General features: G+C 44.6%; 3 protein-coding genes across 6 annotated transcripts; 1 reads left to right on the top strand and 2 right to left on the bottom strand.

The window, feature by feature from the left end:
• Positions 1-388: 388 nt before the first annotated feature.
• On the bottom strand, positions 389-13,973 carry wdr33 (WD repeat domain 33). Of its 4 annotated transcripts, XM_084707198.1 has the most exons (23): positions 13,764-13,973; positions 11,657-11,876; positions 11,413-11,481; positions 11,149-11,253; positions 10,784-10,879; positions 10,507-10,658; positions 8,122-8,219; positions 6,595-6,721; positions 6,330-6,484; positions 6,048-6,126; positions 5,752-5,862; positions 5,531-5,625; positions 5,352-5,438; positions 5,053-5,186; positions 4,742-4,897; positions 3,758-4,438; positions 3,515-3,578; positions 3,054-3,408; positions 2,665-2,757; positions 2,192-2,349; positions 1,444-1,542; positions 812-1,018; positions 389-667 (listed from the first exon to the last, which is right to left on the bottom strand). In XM_084707198.1, exons 2-23 carry the CDS (start codon positions 11,858-11,860, stop codon positions 522-524), a joined length of 3,471 nt encoding a protein of 1,156 aa, XP_084563324.1. In that variant the 5' UTR covers positions 11,861-11,876; positions 13,764-13,973; the 3' UTR covers positions 389-521. The 4 variants fall into 4 exon arrangements, with proteins under 4 accessions (XP_084563324.1, XP_084563325.1, XP_084563326.1 ...); XM_084707199.1 differs by lacking the exon at positions 2,665-2,757; XM_084707200.1 differs by lacking the exon at positions 2,665-2,757 and having other exon boundaries at positions 3,515-3,575.
• A 455-nt stretch (positions 13,974-14,428) lies between these two features.
• Positions 14,429-17,431, top strand: dusp28 (dual specificity phosphatase 28). Its single transcript, XM_084708300.1, has 2 exons — positions 14,429-15,193; positions 15,351-17,431. The coding sequence occupies exons 1-2, from the start codon at positions 14,849-14,851 to the stop codon at positions 15,465-15,467; spliced, it is 462 nt and encodes a 153-aa protein (XP_084564426.1). The 5' UTR covers positions 14,429-14,848; the 3' UTR covers positions 15,468-17,431.
• Positions 17,432-17,440: 9 nt separating this feature from the next.
• Positions 17,441-20,422, bottom strand: proca (protein C (inactivator of coagulation factors Va and VIIIa), a). Its single transcript, XM_084708299.1, has 10 exons — positions 20,377-20,422; positions 20,002-20,054; positions 19,727-19,826; positions 19,272-19,429; positions 19,156-19,180; positions 18,904-19,014; positions 18,661-18,801; positions 18,427-18,545; positions 18,221-18,338; positions 17,441-18,100 (listed from the first exon to the last, which is right to left on the bottom strand). The coding sequence occupies exons 3-10, from the start codon at positions 19,794-19,796 to the stop codon at positions 17,535-17,537; spliced, it is 1,308 nt and encodes a 435-aa protein (XP_084564425.1). The 5' UTR covers positions 19,797-19,826; positions 20,002-20,054; positions 20,377-20,422; the 3' UTR covers positions 17,441-17,534.

Raw genomic sequence — 20,422 nt, 5'->3', positions numbered from 1 at the left:
GGCAAGGAATCAAAGTGGAACCAGGCACACCATTTGAATGTTTTCATACAAGGCCCACGCCTTGTGACAATTTCAGAGCTTCAGACAAGTTCTATTTTTTTCAGTAATGGGTTTCCATCAAGGAATCTTCAGGTTGAAGATGTCACAAGTTCATGGGGGAAGTCAAGAGGAGGTGTCTGTCAGTCAGCAAGCTGTAGAAGTGCAGATACATACAGTATAAACCCTCCTTCCACACAAACACACGCGCATACACACAACACACCCACTAAGGGCCCAATACATACAAGTAAACAATCCATCCTTCAAGCTTGTCTAACGAGATGTAGTCTGAACACAGACCTAATACCCTGGTCCGGAGGGGCAGGAGTTGTTGGGATAGTGTTTGTGTCTCATTTTTGGTCCCTGTCCTCTTTGCAGTCTGTCCTTGTGAGGGGGTAAGGGTGGGGTGAGCCAAGAGTATTAGGGCAGGGTTGAGGGGGTGGTCGGGTGTTGGGGGTAGGTAGTTGAGTCTTTCTCCAGCCCTACCGACCACGTACTCCCCTGGGGGCGCCACGGGCCGTCCCTCTCCTGGTGGTTGGCCCCGCGCTACCCGCTCCGGGGCCCCAGCCTCCCCGGCCTCCACGGGACGAGGGTCCGTAACTGCCATCCTCTCGCTGTGGGGGTCGGCCTGGAGAGAGAAGGGGGAAGTTCCATTTGCAGTCGTGGAAAGACATCAACGAGTGTAGAGTGCGACTGGCAGGGCCAGGCGGATAATCCTCAAGCGATTGCCTGACGCGTTCTTCCCAGCCCCCAGCTCATCTTTCCCCCTTACCTCCTGTCCTGTCCTCGGCCCCTGTCCCAGGGGACTCTCTGTCGCGGGGGTCTCCGTTGCCCGGGCCGTCATGCCAGGGCCGTTTCCGCGGGGGCAGAGAGGCCATGTCCATGCCCTGCAGGGAGGAGGAGCGCTCGCGGCTGGCAGGTGACGGGCTGTCATGCATCGTGTGCTCCGGTCTCTGGCCCTCACGGTACGGTTCGTGACCTGAGATAAAGCCCAAACCTTATCCCCTGGAACTCATTTTGACCAGGTTGGTCAAACCAACTCCTCTTCACTATCACACTTGGTTGTGGCATTTATATTCTTTAAGCTGTCTTTGTCCCCTGTGCAGTTGCTGCTCTAGTTTCAGTACAGGGGTGTCAAACTAAAGTCATTGGTAGCCATTGTAGTCATCTTCTCATATATGTTTTTAATATTTCCTGTAAATTGAGGTGTGCATTGACAAGCTCAGATCAATTGGTCTCGCCAATCTCTGGAAAAATGCCATTCTCAGCATTATCTTCACTTTGGTAACAGCAGCTTGTGTTGGTTATGTTCCTTAACCCCCATAAACCTAATTGGTTTCCTTATCCAAAGCCCTTATCAAAAAGACTAGTCTCAATAGCCTAGATAAAGAGACACCCCTTTACCTTGGTCTCTCCCGCCCTCCCAGGACTCCTGACTTCTGCCTCCCTCAAAGTGTGGGGGGAACTCATCGGGGGTGGGGAGCAAGCCCATGCGTCCACCACCTGAGATAACAACCAGGGTTGAGTGGAAGATGGATAGATCGGTGGACAGATAAAGGTACAGGTAGCGCAAAAGACCGAGAGATAACCAATAGAAAGAAAGCGATAGATGGACAGAATGAAGGGTGGATGACAGAATGAAGGGTAGATGACAGAATGAAGGGTGGATGACAGAATGAAGGGGGTATGACAGAATGAAGGGTAGATGACAGAATGAAGGGGGTATGACAGAATGAAGGGGGGATGACAGAATGAAGGGTGGATGACAGAATGAAGGGTGGATGACAGAATGAAGGGTAGATGACAGAATGAAGGGGGTATGACAGAATGAAGGGGGGATGACAGAATGAAGGGTGGATGACAGAATGAAGGGTAGATGACAGAATGAAGGGGGGATGACAGAATGAAGGGTAGATGACAGAATGAAGGGTTGATGACAGAATGAAGGGTAGATGACAGAATGAAGGGTTGATGACAGAATGAAGGGTAGATGACAGAATGAAGGGTGGATGACAGAATGAAGGGGGGATGACAGAATGAAGGGGGGATGACAGAATGAAGGGGGGATGACAGAATGAAGGGGGGATGACAGCGAAGGAAAGTGGTGTGAGAGCCAGGCGAGATGGCTGGACGAGACACAACCCAGTCTAACCTCCTCTTGGTGGTCCACCTCCACGGGGGGGTCTCCCCCTTCCTCCGTTGTCCCACCCTCGGCCCATCTCGTCTGGGCCCTCAAAGTTCTCCTCCTGTCCGCCGTACTCGTCAGAAAACCCCCGGCCTCCCGAGCGCCCTGGCCCGCCCCCTCTGTACCTGTGTGGAGGAGAGGGACCCCATGAGAGTGAGTTTTCTGTCCCCGACAGATTCCTGGGTGACACATCCATCACTCTTTGTGTTTTATTCAGGTCCTTCAAAACAAGGTGCCATAGTTCGGTGGATCAGCACATAATGGTTCACTTCAGAAGAATAAAGATAGGTTTCTTTCTCACTGAAAATAAATATATAAGTCTCATGGATCATTCGTGCCACCACAAACACAAGCACAAGTTAGGAAGAAGGTGCATTTTAGATAGGTTGGGAAGTGTGTTAGTAGAAAACATGGAAAGCTAATTAGCGCATGAGACCCACGTGTCATCAGAGTCCTGGCCATGTCTCGGAGGAGGACGTCTGTCTCTTTGCCTCTGGTCAAACTCCTCTCCCGGGCCCCCATAATTATCATATCTAACACAAACATACACACGCCAAGCTTGCAGGTTAACCCACTGCCTCAGCACCCACTGGAATAGGAGTTAGCTTTGATTAGGGTTTAGCTTTAGCTAAGTTTCTAGAAACAAAAAAACGTAAGAAGCCCCATGTGAGGTGAGAGTTATGTCCTTGGAAGATTAGTATGGTCGCATTAGAATGAAGATTAGTATGGTCGTATTAGAATGAAGATTAGTATGGTTGCATTAGAATGAATATTAGTATGGTCACATTAGAATGTGGTTCCGTCCCCAGTGACTTCAGAAGAAGCTCACCTTTCATCTCTGCGTCCGCGGAACTCTCCTCCGTCACGGGGGAACCTCTCCTCGGAGCCCCAGTTCCCTCCATTACCCCCTCCTCCACCTCCTCCTCCTCCACTGCCTCCACCACCTCCTGCTCCTCCTCCCCGATGCCCTCCTTGGTAACCCTGGCCAGGCCCTTGCCTCCAGCTCTCCTCTCCCCTGCCATGGAACTCTTGACCCCCCTCAAAGTCTGGGTGTCCACGCCCACGCCCCTGCTGGGAGTCCCCCCCCCAGTAAGGCGCCGAGCCCTGGTCGGGTCCCCCGGGTCCCCCTGGGCCCTGGCGGTCGGCTAGAGGACCCATGTGGTGGTTAGGAGGACCTCGAGAATCTAATGGGTGGAAGAACCAGGACACAGTAACAGTCAGTACACTAGAATGATAAGACTTATGTATAACACAATCACTTATGCATGGCAGAAACGTTCCTCCAGCTACCTTTGCCATTGGGTCCTTGCTGTCCCATCCCATGCATCATTGGTCCAGAGTTCTGACCCGCCTGCTAGACAAAGTTTTAACATTAGAGGGAGTCTGCTTATCCAACCATAAAAGTTCAGTGGTTAGCAGTAGGGAAGACAGAATTGAAGTAGTCCAAGTTAGATTGTTTGATTCTTAATTCATTATTGTGTTCCTCCCCATCAAGTCATTGGAAAACTTAATTTAAGAACTTTACAAACTCACCTGATGTGGCATGTACGATGGCGCCATGTTTCCGGGTGGCCCCTGCATATTGCCTGGGGGCCCCTGCATGTTACCCGGAGGTGGGCCATGCATCCCTCCAGGAGGAGGCCCTTGCATATTGCCCATCCCATAATTTCCATGTGTCCTTGTAGGGTTCTGCATAGGGGGTCCCATCATCCCGCCCTGCATGGGGCCCTGGGGACCCATCATGTTCCCTTGGGGAACATGTGGAGGGGGCCCCTGAGTATCTCTGGGCCCCATTCCTCGAGGTGGGGGACCCATCATCCCACCGGGAGGCCCTTGCATGCCACCAGGCGGACCTCTGGGTCCAGGAGGCATTCCATGTGGCCCCTGTGGGCCCATGTTTCTGTGAGGACCTGGGTGCCTCTGCATGCCCTGGGGCCCATGGATGTCTGGTGGCCCCATCATGCCCTGCGGGGGCCCCTGGTGGTGCTGGCCCATCTGTCCAGGAGGCATGAATGGAGCCTGCATTCCACCTGGGCCCATGGGGGGGCCCATATTGTGTTGCATCTGTTGAGGGGGCATGGACTGTGGGAAGCCCTGAGGAGGAGGGGGCATGGGCCCTCCCTGGCCAGGGAAGGGGGGCATTGGTCCCTGCTGGCCCTGTGGAGGCAAGCTGCCATCAGCCTGAAGCTGATTCATTCGCTCCATCTTCATTTGCTGGGGACAGAACAAAGACATTACTACTGGCACTGAGAAGTATTGGACAAAGGCACTTTAACAAGAAACATGCAGGAAGAGCATGATCCCAATGTCAAATCCCAATGGTGGCCCAAGAGAGAAATGACCCTGGCTTTCGTCATTCAGCAGGACTCGTGTAAATTTGCATGAGGAGGCTCCTAATCCCTGACACTAAACAGGTACTCCACAAAGTGCTTCACCACAGAGTCCATTCTGAACTTGTGTGAACCGAGTTTGCGTCGGTCTGCGTGCAGGTGGCTCTCAAGTGCTCTGGTTCCGTACCTCTAGAAGCATGGGGTTGGTATACTGCAGAGCGGCCATCTCCTGCTCCATGTCAGCCTGTGACTTTTTCTTCCCGTCCCCTTTCGGCTCCACCTTCCTTTCTTTGGGCATCTCTCCGCCCGGGGGCATCGCGGGCACCTTATTGTCTGCCCAGGCCTGGAAGAGAGAGAGAGGGGGAGGAAGAGAGAGAGAGGTCTATGAAACAAAGCACATGCTGTGTTCGGCTGTGCATATCCTGTTATGTGCAGAACTTTGCATCCCTCTTCCTTCCACGCTCGTCGAGGAGACCTTGGATCTGTAGAGTTGCGTACCTGTTGGAACTGGGCAGGGATGGGTTTGGCGTAGGGCACTTTCTTCTGTGGAACCTTCTTCATGTCTTTCAGCATGACTTCTTCCATCCCCCAGTCCAGGCCCGGGATGGACATCTCCAACTCGGGCGTAGCGTCTTTACCATGCCACACACAATTTCATTTTAACATCCAACACCACATCTAAAGTGATTTTGCTTACTATGCAGTATAACAGTCTCTTTCGTGCCTAGGACCAGAAATGGATCCAGAGAAAAAGTATTTGCCCCTCCCCCCCCACCACCGGAAAAAGCTTCTCTCACCACTCTGCTCTTGCTCCATAGCAGCTTTAAGCTGCTCAGGGATTCCCATGCCAGGGATCGCAGCCATGCTGTTGGGCTCCATGTCATCTGAAACATAAATCCACAACCATGTCACAACACCGGCCGACAGAATGCAACCTCCAACACAGTGACCTCACGGTCACAATAACACAACGCACCGTACTCCACTCCATCTTCTGACATTCCTGGTAACAAGTTCAGATTGTATCTGTCCCTCATTTTGTCTCCTGGCCTATTTCTTGTCCAGAATTTACTTAGAAAGAAAAAAAAAAAGGATTGTAAGGACACACATTTTCACAGAGGATAAAAAAGACAAAGCACCTGTATTTGATTCACAATTCACTTTACATTCAATCAACAAGAACAACCACTGTCCTACCTGGTGTGGTCGTTGGACCCAGAGCACAGGATGTGTCCCAGAGGGTGCCATGCCAGACTCCAGATCATGCCCTCGTGGGCCATCTCCATCCCACCCACCTCCTTCTCCACCCTGAGAGCAGAGCACAAGCACCAAAACCACACCATGTCATTCAATCCATTCGGCACTAATGACCTTCAGAGTGATCTACCCATGTAGCCCTGCAGGGGTAAAAAGCCAGAGGAAAAGGGGCAACGATTGGGGATTGTAAGTGCAGTTTGGGGAGGGGGGGAGCGGTGTTGAGGTGTCACTGTTACCCTGCGTTCCAGAAGAGGAGTGATCCGTCCGAGCCTCCGCTGGCAAACAGGCCCTCGTGGACGGGGTGCCATGCCACGGCTACACACCACACAAACATAGCATTAGCACAGCACACTTTACAATACGAAGCTACCAACTCCTGCTAATCTGATGAAATGATGACATTGTGTCAAACACAAAATACACCCCATTGATATCCACACACACAAGGTGTTTTAACAGAGCATTTGCAACACACACACACAAAAAGATTGGGATGACTGATTTGTCCTCTCACAAACCTGTGGCCTCTTTCTTATGTCCCCTGAACACCTGTAGCTCCTCCTTCAGGTTGCGGATGTCAAAGAGCTTACACAGGTGGTCACGCGAAGCTGTGAGGAGCCAGTTACCATTGAGGTTCCACTTTACTTCCATCACAGTGTTCTTATGGGCATGACTGGGCAGGGTTAAGGAAACAGGAAAAGGAGTGAGTGCGCATGTAGGCTAACGTTCAACTGCACATTTAATTAGAAAGCAGTGGGTTTGGTGGTGCCTTTTAAAACTCACAGTGTAGCCAAACTCTGGCCTGTCTTTGGATCCCAGAATTTGATTGGCTGCTGGCTGTCTTTGCTACCAGAGACCACCAAGCCTTTGGTGGGGTGCCAGTCCACACACTTCACGTCAGCACCATGACCTAACAAGGGTAAAGGACATTTACAGTGTTTACACAGGGTGAGACAAAAACACCATACAAAATGTGAATGATTTATCTGAAACACAGAAGACCATTGATTTCCAATAAACATGTTGTGGTACATTACAAAGAAAACGTATGTGTTGGAATATTCAATGGGTAAATGAGTGATGGCCAGTGAAGTAATTAATCGCATAGTACAGAAAAGGTAGAAGTGTGCATCTTCATTTAAGCTTAAGTCTTTACATGTGAGTGAGCCAGTATAGACAGTAGTGATGTGTACTCAGTCAGCCAAGTTAAACAGCCATTGCATGACACAACGTAAGCCAGGCGAATACATAAAATACAAACCATTAATTATAGATCAAAGACATCCAGATAACTTTTTCATTGTTCAATTAAAACATTCAGAAGGTTTAAATAATGTTTTCATCTAGGAATGTGCATGTGCAGTCCAAATATGAGTGCTTACATATTTAAGATCATCTGGAACCTTAATGAAAATATGGACTTTCTTTGTATCTTTTTTGGGCATCCCACAGCAGTGTATATGATGGAAGCGGTCCGTGTGTGAGATGACTCCATTTACAACTGGCCTGCTACAATTGAGCCAGATGGGTCATATCAAATCAGGAATGTGTAGCTTATAGAAAGAATCGCAGAACCATTTTTGAGAGGACATTTCAGTGTTTATTTTAACGTTTATATTGTGAAGGATTATTGCGATATGGTTACAGACGACAGCCTAAAACAGCAAACAATTTGGGGGAAATGCATTTTATTCTCATTAATGAGAGGATTATTAGACACAAATAGATTCCCTACTCAATGTTTATTGAAAAAAGTGAAACTGGACCTCTAAACTGCCTCATAATTCTGGACTCAACTTTGTTTATTCAGTTTTGAAACCGCAACTTTTTATTGTAAAAAAAAAAAAAAAAAAACCTGAAGGCAAACATACTATTCAATCATCTTACGCTTTCACGGTCACATGCATGACTTTGGAAAAATCTGACCAAAGAAAAGCATCTAAATGACATAACTGCACAGCCCTCTACAAAGCAAGGTGGTAAGGCCTACTTTATTGACCAGCAACAAATGATAAACAAGCTTAGTGTAGGATTTAACAGAATGTTTCTTCTGTTGTGGTAGAAGTCTAAAAAGTCCTTTGATTGAGGCAGCCTATCTTTCACTCTTGGAGTACTCTGACAAATATTCCAATAAATTGTAGTTCTTGCATCTCTCAACAATCAGAACTAAACTTAAGTTTGGAATTCCTTGCACAGACCCACAGCTGAAGTTCTTGTCCCACTGGTGTGCATGTTTGCGTATGAGGTTCTAGAGTATGAGAGCAGTGTATGGGGAAGGTACATTAGTGTGTTTTATCCACAGAAACATACCTCTTAGAATTCTCTCCTCGTGGCAGCGCAGGAAGTCCCAGATGCGGACTGTTCCGTCGTCAGAGCAAGTGGCAAATTTATTATCCGTAGGTGAGAAACTGAAGACACAGGCAGGAAGATAATCAATAATGCAGGCAGTCACAGCTGGGCCACCAGGGTTCACACAGGTGGCTGCTACCCCTTCCACCCAGCATGTGGAAGGATTGACTGGCTGGGCACAACCAGTGGATGAAAGGCCGCCGTTTCACATCCATTCCTTTTACAGTGTTACACTAACATTAAACCCAGTTTGAGTCTAAGTTGAGCATCTTCAACAAGCAAGTCTTATTCAAGCAGAAGGACTAGTAGCCATCTCCATCAGCAGACACTACATGTCAACAAACATCCGTAAACAAATCCAAACATGGCTCACACTGGTGTAATCAGGCAAGCCACAGCCATCTCAAGACTATACGTAACATTTATCTGCACCTGTCACTTTGCAGAAAACACACATTACTGACTAGACAAGTATGTCAATCCACCTAGTCTAGATTCACAATACCACTAAAGCCTAAGTTGAATCACCCCTGCCATGCCAAAACCACCAGCATGAAAGAAAATGTGCTTTACCAAAATAGATCCATCTAACATTTCAACAAGTCCAACAATGGCATTCTGTTCCAACAATGTACCCAATTTGTGACAAGACATCTCACAAAACATGGCAAGCGATAGCAAATGTTAAATCTGCATAACAATTAATGAAAGGAGTGTTGCACATCTGATGTGGTTAAGCACATAGTATACCTTCTTCCATTAGCAGACAGTAGGCCTAATACATGTTGCACATCCCCTAGGCCTATAAGGTCAAATACGTCACTGGTGGTGATCATTAATTACAGACAAATGTCTTCAGCTAAGTTCTTCTATTTAAAGTATTTGGCTGATTGTCTTTAGGGCTGAAGCAGGCCTAATACATGTGTGTATTAGAAGAAAACGGAAAAAAGTTGCCAGTAACCAGCCTTTGGTCACCACCAAACTAAATGGCTCCATCTAGAGGGTATTTTTTACACACCTTGAAGGAAAAAAAAGCAAATGGTTGGTGGAGACCATTTTGATCTTGAGCAAATCCCAAACTACAAGAGCACACTGAAAGTTACTTTGTCCAATGCCAGATGACTAAATTGCCATGAAAACTCGCAGTTCTCTTGCCCGGTGCCAGTGTTAACCATGTTCCCCCAAACCCATGTGTGAATCAATATCAGAGGACCATGACCACAGCCCTATTTCGTTCTCCATTGGCCCTGTGATTCAATATGCATTAAATAATATATAATATAAAAATTATATAATTAGCGTAAGCAAATAAATGAATTGTGGCACAGGAGGTTATGTATTCAAAAGGGATGCATCACAAATTTTAACTGAGTAGTTGCATGGTCTGTAAATACAGTAGTATTAGCATGCTATACGATCTTTATTGATTTTTTTTCTCCTCGATTTTCTTGAGGACATCCGCCACCAATGGCAGACATTAGCAACAAAGCAAAACCTTTAATGCAGCCAAATCAAGTTATTGAAGAGGGTTCTGGTGGCTGAGTGGATGTTTTATGACAGAGTGGTGGGTTGCATGGGAACTAAAAGTGAAAGGTGTACACCAACTGTTCCTACCCCAGAAGCAATGTGCACTTAAAAGCAGGGAAAAAAAGGAAATCTTTATTTAAAAAGCTAAGTAGAACTGCATGTCTAGAGAGTCAAAAGCAGGGAATGTTCGGGGAGGCCGATTAAGGGGGTGGCTTGGATTCAAATGATAGACATGCTCTTGCCGACACCTCAGACCCTTCAAAGCAACAGTGTGACTTTGTGGCGAAGTGTGCAGGGGTGACACTATGTGTTCGTTTGAGGGACTTCTTGATGTCCCACGGCCTTGTAGAAGATCCACTCAGAACGCTTCGCTATTAAGTATTTTCATGTTCAAACTCTCCACTTTATTTGTGCTTAATGTATCCCTCTGTCCCACTTTATTTTTTATTACTGTATACCACTGGACCTATCTGTGTGAACCAGTACTGCTTTAACGTGCGTATATAAAACACTTTATTTAACAAGACCGTGAAAATCAACCTTTTCTGTACATAGTAATTATGTATAGAAAAAATCAAGATACACAACTCATAAGCCACAGGAAATGAAGGCAATAATAGGAGAAATATCAAAAATAAATCAGTGCCGTGTCGCGACAGCACACACATACATCTGTCAATCATTGAGGACAAGAACTGAAGGCGACACAAGTGCAGGGAGAACACTGAACAGCGCCCCCTGCTGACAAAACCCTCATGACACAGGGGCAGCAATAACAGACTTGGGTTAACTACAGAAAATGGTAGATTGGGTATAGACCTGGCCTCTCTAATCGCCTCCTTGTGAGCCTGGAACATCTTGACGTTGTTCATGTTGGACTGCCAGTACTTCACGTAGCCTCCGTGGTCGGCAGTCAGCATCCACATGTCGTTGTGAGACCAGGTCATGGCCCTCACAGGGCTGTCATGGGCCTGAGGAGACGGAAAGCAGCACAGCATCAGCATCACTGACCAGGACCGCTCTGCCACCAACAACACACCGGGTATCACTTTCATGAAGCGGCCGGCTTCACTGCCGAGGATGATTTGATATTCACCTGTAGAATGGTCTCAAAGTTGAACGTGAGTCCGTTCCACAAGGTGAACTCCCCGCTGGAGGCCCCGGTGACCAGACGCCTACCCTCAGGAGTCCACTGTGAGAGCGATGAGAGAGAGATGAGGATTGGGAGAAGAAGAGGATGAAATAAGGGGACAAGAGGAAGGAACAATGAATGAGATGTTTTAGAAGGGGAGAGTGAAAAAAGGCCAGCCATTAATCCCACCGCAAAATACACTTAAACATGAATCAGTAGTAGTGTGTGTCTGGACATGGTTATGTAACGCTGTGCTTCAAATACTCCAGCTTGGTTTCATACACAGCTCAACATGGTGGTGAGACCAAGGCAGAGAGAGGGGTACTTACCCTTATGACAAACACAGGACACTTCACTTTGTTGGTGGAAGTTCGGACAAACTTGGTGGTGACAGCATTCATGGAATTGTTCAGCATACCCACTGGAGGAACAAGCTATAAGACCAGACAGAAAAACAACACAAGTTGTACGAGTCAAAACATTTCAGCAGTTGATCAAAGGGAAAGCCTAACATGCACAATCAATTTCGAAGACTGGTGCATTTGCTCAAATCAGTTATTCCACAAATGTGTGAAGAAGGTCTCAACACTCACATCGTTGTAGCATGCTGCATCTGGTTGGATGGCACGGAAATCCCTGTGGTCCCGCTGCCATAACCGGTTCTGCAAGGGGGAAAGCCGTTATTAATAAGAAACACACGTACATTTACAGGCATTTCAGGCTATATTGATGTTGGTAAAAGGAAAATGCCACGTGGAGTACTATGGGCAAGTCAGGTCACAAACACCGGAATAAAAAATTAAAACTTAACACAGGCTTCAACTCCAATTTCTGTACCTCCAGATATCTGATGACTGAGGGGTTGTAGTCGATGGTCTTGCGGTTGACTGCCTTCCTCATGCGCTTGCCATCGAAGGTCAGCTGTTGCATGGCCTGCTGCTGGGCAAAGTCAGGCCGTTTGTAGAACACCTGCCGCGGGGCCTGGTGCTGGAACCTCGGCATGTGGAAGAACCGCGGCGGGGAGCCGATGTCTGTCGCCATGGTAGCTGGCCTAGATCTATGAATGCAGGCAGGGGGGGGGGGGGGGGGTGTTATCAGTACCGGCTCAATGTTTGATTGGCTTTAGCTGAAGACTCGACCACACTGTAGCTGTACGTTCAACACAAACTATTGGGAGGTAATAAGAGCTTAAGTTCTACGTTCACAAGGCAACATTTATGATGATTTTGAGACGCCCGTTTCAACCACCTTTTTTCCCCCCATGCCATAAAAACATTCAATATATTTTTAACTCACTAGAAATTAAATTGCCGACATTATCAACAGAAGTCAAATAGTGGTAAAGGCTTTATTACCATAGCATAAGAGTAATTGTATCCATGAACATAACTTATTACATAGCACACAATACACATCCCTACTAAAATAATAAATTGAGACATATTTTGGGTCCCTTTAAAGCATTTAGACAATGTAATAAGTTGTAATACTTTTACATATCAGTGTGTGACAATGACTAGGCTACTACATTATAAATGATACTATATTTTGCTATTTTTTCTACTCACAGCTGAAGTTTAAGTTATGGCCAGTAAAATACAACTGGTAGTAAGCACGTGAGCACATTAGCACCCCATGTCTCAATGACGAGACCACAGTCAAGCTCTTTTGTACAAGCTGATAGGCGTGAGCAACAATTTTTTTAATCATTGTCCACGTCCATCTCTATTTATTAGCAGTGCATGCATGGAGTATCTGGGAGTCAGTTTGGACACTTGTCAGACAAACTACATATGCAACACAAATTGGAGACAGCTCCAACTTCCCCATCAAAGCCATAAATTAACGTCCTCATCAAAAAGTCTCAAAGCACACATCCCACTAATAAAGTTTATTACTAAAGGACCTCCCTCACCACTACTGCGCCGACCTACTATTCTACGTTTTAAGTGACCTGAATCAGTGAAAATAAACTATCCTACATTTGGAATATAATTTATTCTATAGGCCAACTTTACAATAATTAATTTTCATTAGTCAAGACACCATATTTTCAAGCAACAATATTTACATTAAAATAGCAGTTTAATCGAGAAGTGGAGTTTTATTCTCCGTCAAATGTAAGAAACATTTGCTGAATTGAGTACTTTCCTTAATAATAATTTCCATAAATTCTACAATGAGACGTTTGAATCCCCAGCTCTACATCAACAGTGACTGAACCATATTATAAGATAATCAACATTACACGTTCTATCTGACTAACTTGATTGGGTCTACATTTAAACAAAAGCGTTGATAATAGGCCAAAATAACCTGTCTTTAAAGTTGGTGCATGCTACCTCAGAGACGATTGTCGATTAGTTATACATCTTATTTCAATCCTCTAGCAAGGTTATGGAAAACTATAGTTGGATCCACCTGGCTAACCTTATCTAGCAAGGTTTCGCACATGGGTTTCTCAGCTCTTAGGCAGCCTGTTGTTATGCTGCACACTGATCTGACGTTGCTTACCTCTGAGATTTGGTGGTTAAGCAAGTGTTTTAAACACACAAAGCCAATTAATTCACTATAATTCAAACAAATGCAGGACAGTGTGTGTAATTTGGCAATTGATATCTAACTAGCTAACATATTTTTAAATCTAAAAACCTAGGCTAGCTAGCTTGGCAGGGGTTAGCGTAATTGGCGAAATGCTAACGACAGTCCATGTGTACTGGTATGGATGCTAGACTTGATAGCAAGCGAGTTTGTCTAACATAAAGGGAATAGCAACATACTAATTACATTTGGTTATGATATTTGGAAGATACAGTGTGCCAAGATAAAATGTGAAATTCTTCTTCATTTGATTTATTCGGCGTACACTCGCTTGACAACATAGAATTAAATGGCGCCCGGTAGAAGTTGTCTTCACAACAACAACGCGATGCTAGAAACTCACCAAAAATATCCAAGCAGAGTAATCTAGCTATGATAAACTAGATTCTTCTGAAATGTATTCTTTTGTTGAATCATAAGCGTTTCAATGTTTATTTAATTTGTTTCGAGTTGTCTTTTCTCGTGTTTAGCCACCTACGGCCTTCATCTCTGCGTTTCCTCCTCGTTTTTTGTTCCGTTCCCCTTGGTGATTTTTCAAGATGACGAAATCACGCAAGTCGCGGGAGACCGTAACGTCAGTACGTAAGTACGTAAGAATTAGTGTTTTTCTAGAAATGCCACACTGATCATAAATTAACCCCTGTCTTACAGACATACACTATATGGACATGTCTTATCATGAATTATATAATAGTTTAACATTTGTATTTGCTCATCTATTCATTCATCTATTTACACATTATAATGTCCATCTATGAATGCTACTCGTCTCTCGATAATAAATGTGTGTGTACACAGGATTTTTATCTGTGAACTTGGTTGTCACAGATTACAGAATGCTGTCAGTATATTTCCCACATATTCTCAAGTAGTTTTATCTGCACTAAAACCATCCACCAGGAACTGTAGTGGTACTAGGACCCAGGGCTTGCCTGACCGTGGAATGGCCTATCCCGGCAGTAAATATAGCCTTCATTAGGGCAAAGTCAGGAAAAGGCTCAAGCTGACTGGTAGAACACCCCCTTGACAAGTCCTGCTTGAAGAATAGTCAGTCACTACTCTAGACGAAGAGCGTGTGTGCTTGATAGAGAGGGCAAGGGCATTGATGGAATAAGTGAGTGTGATTGTTGGTACAAGGTTTATAGTATCCTTGATGTTTATAATAGTAATTGTACTGTGTTTTTGCTTTAGGTAGGCATTGCATGTGTGTGAATGTATGCACTTGTGTGTATTGATCTGCCACAGTGTAAAATGTTATTGTGTGTTAAAATTATATTGTTAATTGTGTGTGAATGAATGTGTATGAAGATAAAGAGAGGGGGCAGACAATAAGGTTTCCTGTAAGTGTGTGTGGTTGAATGTAACAAGATAATTTCAGCGAGGGGCAGTGCACATTTCTGTTAAAGTATCACAGTCCTACAGTACAAGATGCTTCAGCTGTGCAAGGTCACCAAAGCCCTGTTCATAAGCAACGCACGCTCAGCCTGCAGTGACGACCTCATCCAGCAGGAGGCGGTGACGCTGTGTATCAACGTCACCCGCAAGCAGCCCTTTCCAGCATCTCATGTGGCCGTGCTACGCATCCCTGTATATGACGACCCTAACGAAGACCTGTACAGCTACTTTGATGCCTGTGCAGACCGCATCGCAGATGAGGCAGCGAGGGGAGGGCACAGTGTCGTCTACTGCAAGAACGGACGCAGCCGCTCTGCCACCATTTGTTTAGCATACCTCATGAAGCACAGGCAGCTCTCATTGGCTGATGCCTTTACGGTAGGTGTGGAAAGCAACCATTCTGTGGATCAGTTGATTTGTTCTGTATCCTGAATGGTCTAAGCTTTTCCTTTGGCAATAGTATCAGATCCTGTGTGCTGAAATTCAGCAGTTCATACCTCTGGGACCAAAACAACTGACTATTCCTCTTTTGCAGAAAGTGAAGACCTCTCGCTCAGTAGTAGAGCCCAACCCAGGGTTCTGGGCCCAGTTGGAAAGGTATGAGCAAGAGCTGAAAAAGAGACGTGGGGAGGCAGGCAAAATGCCAGCCTGAAGGATGCTCCACCTCTCAACACTGTTGAAACCAGAATGCACCTTTAAACCATCCAGAACCTGGGAAATATAGGTTGAGTAAATGCTAAGCCTCTGTGGTAACCTGCACCCTGTAGTATCTCCCATCTTATACCGCTATGCCTTCAATCAAAAAACATTAAAAACACAGAATATATGTTTCCTTTAAATATCTGTACAGCAGCCCTCCATTGTCTGTCCAGTTCCCTGCCCTGCAAGGAGTTATGTCCCATATGGGTACTGGGTTCTTTTTCAGTTCTGTGCATAGGCTATATCCTTGTAGCCAGGACACAAATATTTGCTATAGACGTAAACCTTGAGTGCAATCTGTAAACTGGTACCAAGCATCTTGGACATCTGCTGAACCTTATACTTTACAGCAGGGCTGTCCAACCTTCTGTAGGTTTCCCTCCAAACATTTGTTTTGCAACAAACATGATTCCATTTGACAAACAGCAAATTATTCAAATCAGTTGTGTTGGATTAGGGTTAGATTGAAAAAAATGAAAACCTACCGGACTGTTGCTTCCTAGGTACTGCGCAGCCCTGGTCTACTCTATCAAATTGAGAGAAATTGCAGTGCCACTTCATACCTCCAGAGAGAAACATTTCCCCACAAAAGAATGCATCTATTCAAAAACAACTGTTGAAAAAAAAAAGACCATTGGGATTCCTTTTGGGGGGACTAAACGTGTACACTTTCAAAGAAAAAAAATACAAGTATAAGAAACAATGCTATATTGTAAAATTGCAGGAAAATACACAGAAACGCATAAGCTGTCAAATGTCTTAAACATTTGTCAACACGGTATAATCCGATACAACTTTTAGAGCAGCTACTTGTGAAACACTATGCTCAGGTAATCTCCAACTGTATCTACATCTGAAGGGCTTATTAGAAGTACACTAGTACTTTCAAGGTGCATTAGACAGAGCTTTAGTATCCAACCACTGTGAATCATGTTGTGTATTTTCCAAACACAGATAGTTGCAGTGATTGTATGCCTTTGCAACCATGGTTTGAACAGCACATGCATATGCTGCTTAGTTACCTTAAAATGACTGTGAAATGCAAAATAAATTACAATACTAAATGGGTGGCTTTTTATGGTCCCCATATCAGTTTTTCAAACCTTGTATGCAACAATATTGTGTATTCTCAATGTCTAGATGTGTATATACAGTACCAGTCAAAAGTTTGGACACATTGGGAAAATGTGCCCAAACTTTTGACTGGTTGGCTACTGTATGTGAACAAAATATGAACATTTCTGAGGCTCACTGCAGCAAACATACTTGTAGAAATGTTAATGATGATGTAGATGTATGTATTATTGCTGTGTATGTATGAGTGTTTATCAGGTGTTATTTGCTGCTTGAGTAGCAAAAATATGTTAATGTGCATCACAGCTATATTTCTAACAGGGTTAAGCGAGAACATCACACAATAGCATGGTCATCTTAGGAGAGCGATCATGTTGCTGGTATTGTGATCAGTGCCATACAAGGACAGTAGAGGTCACCTACAACTTCTGTAGTACTGACCCTTACTGTGAAATCCCTTTAAAACTACAGCAGTCAACTTTCTATTTGAACTGTTACTAGACTTTAGCTTCTACATGATGCATTGTGCAACTCAGGAAACTTGAGCGTGTTGAGACAGAAACAGTTTATGAATGAGGCATGTCAAAAAATTGACCCGTTAACACACACATTGTGATTGGTAGCCTACTAACAGTAATAGAGGAACACAGTTGGCTGGAGGCTTGAAGGTAAAGGCTTGACACTTGTTACTTTCAAAATAGTGATTAGCTCTCAGTAAAACGTAACAATTGCTGTGTGCGTTTCAAACAGTTTCACTAGTAGATAGCATAAGAATACATCTGTTTGTTTTCTGTATTGATTATATATCTTTATCATAAATTACACAAATTACAATAAAGAATCACTGACATCTTTGAGGGTGTCAATTTATTTAACAAAGCGGCAAAATGACTGACACTTAGGGACAAGAAATTGTGGGTTCAATGCAACTAAAACAAACATGGGATCAGGGATGATCCTGGTCCCACTTATTACGCACGCTATCAATCCACTCATTGTAATTGGAGACCTTGGTGTAAACACCAAATTTGTCCAGTTTGCCACAGCCCTCCCCCCATGAAACCAAGCCTATGACAAACCAGGTGTTACGGTACAGAGTGACCATGGGCCCACCACTGTCGCCCTCGCATGCATCGACACGCTTGCCCAGTATACCTGCGCACAACACGTTCTCTGACACATTGTTAGTCATTTGGCGAGAGCATGTGTTGTGGTCGACCAGTGGTACTTTGATGACGTTGAGGGCAGAGGTATGGAGCGGAGAATCCAGGTCATCTTTGCCCCAGCCAGACACGACAGTGGGCGTGCCGTTAAGGTGGAGGACTCGCTCCGCATGACTGCGCTCTGGGAGGCACGCCGGGACGATATATTTGGAGAGTGGTGCCGGAGTGATCAAGCGGAGCATGGCAATGTCATTATCAATTGTTTTGCCGTTGTAGTTAGGGTGCGGGATAGCTTTAGCTACCTGCAGGGTCACCTCAGTGCCCTCCTTCTTCAAGCGCTCATAGTCACCTGGAGTGTTGATGGACTATTCTCAGAAACATGACACACACTATCTCAAGGCATTACCAATGTAGACTAAGATGGAGTGAGGAGGATATTTGGTTTATATTATGTACAGAAACTACTTACCCAGTTTGACACGGAAGCGTAGGCTATTAGTCAAGCAATGGGCTGCAGTAAGTACCCAGTTAGGATCAATGAGGACACCTCCACAATGGAACATCCCCATTGCATTAATAATGAGAGCCTACAGACATAAAATACATGTTTCCATCCAGTTTTCTCTAAATGTAGTGATCTCATATCATACACAAATGACATTGGCTGTACTGTACCTGCCAGGGGCTTTCCCCCTTTTTGCCCACCTCACCTCCCATCAGCCAGGGAAGTAAACCTATTATGGGTTCACTGTAGGAGTTCTTCTCTGTCAGTAACTGTCCACAAGAATGATCATCTTTATTCCAAAAGGGCATGGAGAGAAAATATGTGACCATTTGTGCTCCCAATACATGCACATCTTCACTTGGACTAGCACATGCACTGCCTTGTAAACATTTTACGATTCTTACCAATAGGGCGACAAGTTCTGGAGTTACTTTGGAGACGGTATCCCTTGATACAGCTACATGTTCTTTCCAGACTGTCCTTGCTTTCCGTGCATATATGATCGCAATCGCCATTGTCAATTGAACAATTTGTGGCTGTCTTAGCTGCAAAAAAACAATCAAAACCTGTTAAATGGTCTCAAAAACAAACAAACCTTATAACCTAGTATCACAAGCACAACAGAATTGGTGGTAAGAAGGACTTACGGTGGTCACAGAGCTTTCCTTCGAACTCTGGATGACAGGAGCAGACATATTTCTGATAAAGGTCCACACAAGTTCCGTTCACACAGGGATTCGGTTTACATTGGTTCCCATCTATAAAACATCACATTTAGATATGCACCATAATGCAAGAGTTTCCTATGGTGTATTGAACGACAATATAGTTATAGTGGGCTTGCTTTTACAGAAAAAAAAGAAAGGCACCTCTGTGACTAATAAATTGTGTTAACATACCTGTGTACTTTGTCCAGAATTCCATCTGAAATCAAACTCATAACAAATGTTTAATGAAGAACATTCTTGTTTCAGACACAGAACATGCTGGGGAAAAAATGCCTTGGATGCCTTACCGTGGCCTCTCTGGTTTGGTAGATTTCCCTGGCCTCTTCAAAGTCACACTTCTCCTCCACACACTCACGTTCCAGAGAAGGGGCCTTCATTTCCTCCAGGAAACTGTTAGCTCTTTTAGAGCGGAGAAGCATGTGTGCTTCGGGGCCACTGGAGAACACTGACAAACACAACCAGGAGTAAATAAGTTGACCAAGTATAGACAGGGACTAAGTGGATATAGACATTGATTGGACTATGAGATCATGTATTTGTGTAGAATAAGAACAAAACTAGTCCATGTATGAGATGGACAATTATCAAACAGCAATATTGCATCCATAAATGTATCTATGAATGCAGCCATGAAGGCTCTTTCAGAGGAAAAGAATGGTAGAAGAATGATAAGTGCACTGAATGGACAAATAAGGATACTTAAGGAAGCAAGGTGGTTTTTCTTAAATGCAACATTTATTACCTGTCATACTCAGAACAGAGGATGACCACAAAGCAAAAGCCAGTGACACCCACAGTAAGAGGCTGCCCATGATATCAACAGACCCTTCAGCCAATGTAATCTGTCAAGAAAAAAACATGTAAGGCAATGTGCTTGAGGGATTTACCTAATTATTATGTTCATCTAGATTTTGCCACAATACGGTGTGTTCTGTCCAATTCCATAGAGTATGGAGGATCATTTTTCCTTAATTAAGTATACAAATGTGTTGTGAAATTAGAGACAGGTTTCCGCACCAGATAGTGAAGACCAACAATCTCTGTGTAGTGTCTGACCTTCTGGGTGAGAGCTTGAAGGGAAGAGACAATTAAACAAGATATGAAAGTGATATTTTTAGTTGCACATAGTGAAGTAGTTGGATTGAACATTTACCTCTCTGTGAGTTTTTATCAACAGCTCAAACCAATAGTTCAACATGGCCTTGTCCTAATGATCATAGATCAGAAGGAAGGATATTTGTGCGAACAAACATTATCTTGCAACCCCATCAACCACATTTTTGAATGTTTTCAGTGACAAACAACAATATTAAGCATAGGTATTTCACACCAGAAGTAACATTATCGGTATGTCAGAAGAAACTATTTAGTAGACAGATTTGATTTACTTACATCCTGAGAATCAAGGACGGCACAGGACTGATGGATAAACTGTTTA

This window comes from Hypomesus nipponensis, chromosome 10, assembly GCF_054491055.1.
Source record: "Hypomesus nipponensis isolate SF chromosome 10, ASM5449105v1, whole genome shotgun sequence".
Classification (NCBI taxonomy): Eukaryota; Metazoa; Chordata; class Actinopteri; order Osmeriformes; family Osmeridae; genus Hypomesus; species Hypomesus nipponensis.
The sequence above is the reverse complement of the archived record's forward strand: the minus strand, read 5'-3'. Positions and strand labels throughout refer to the sequence as shown.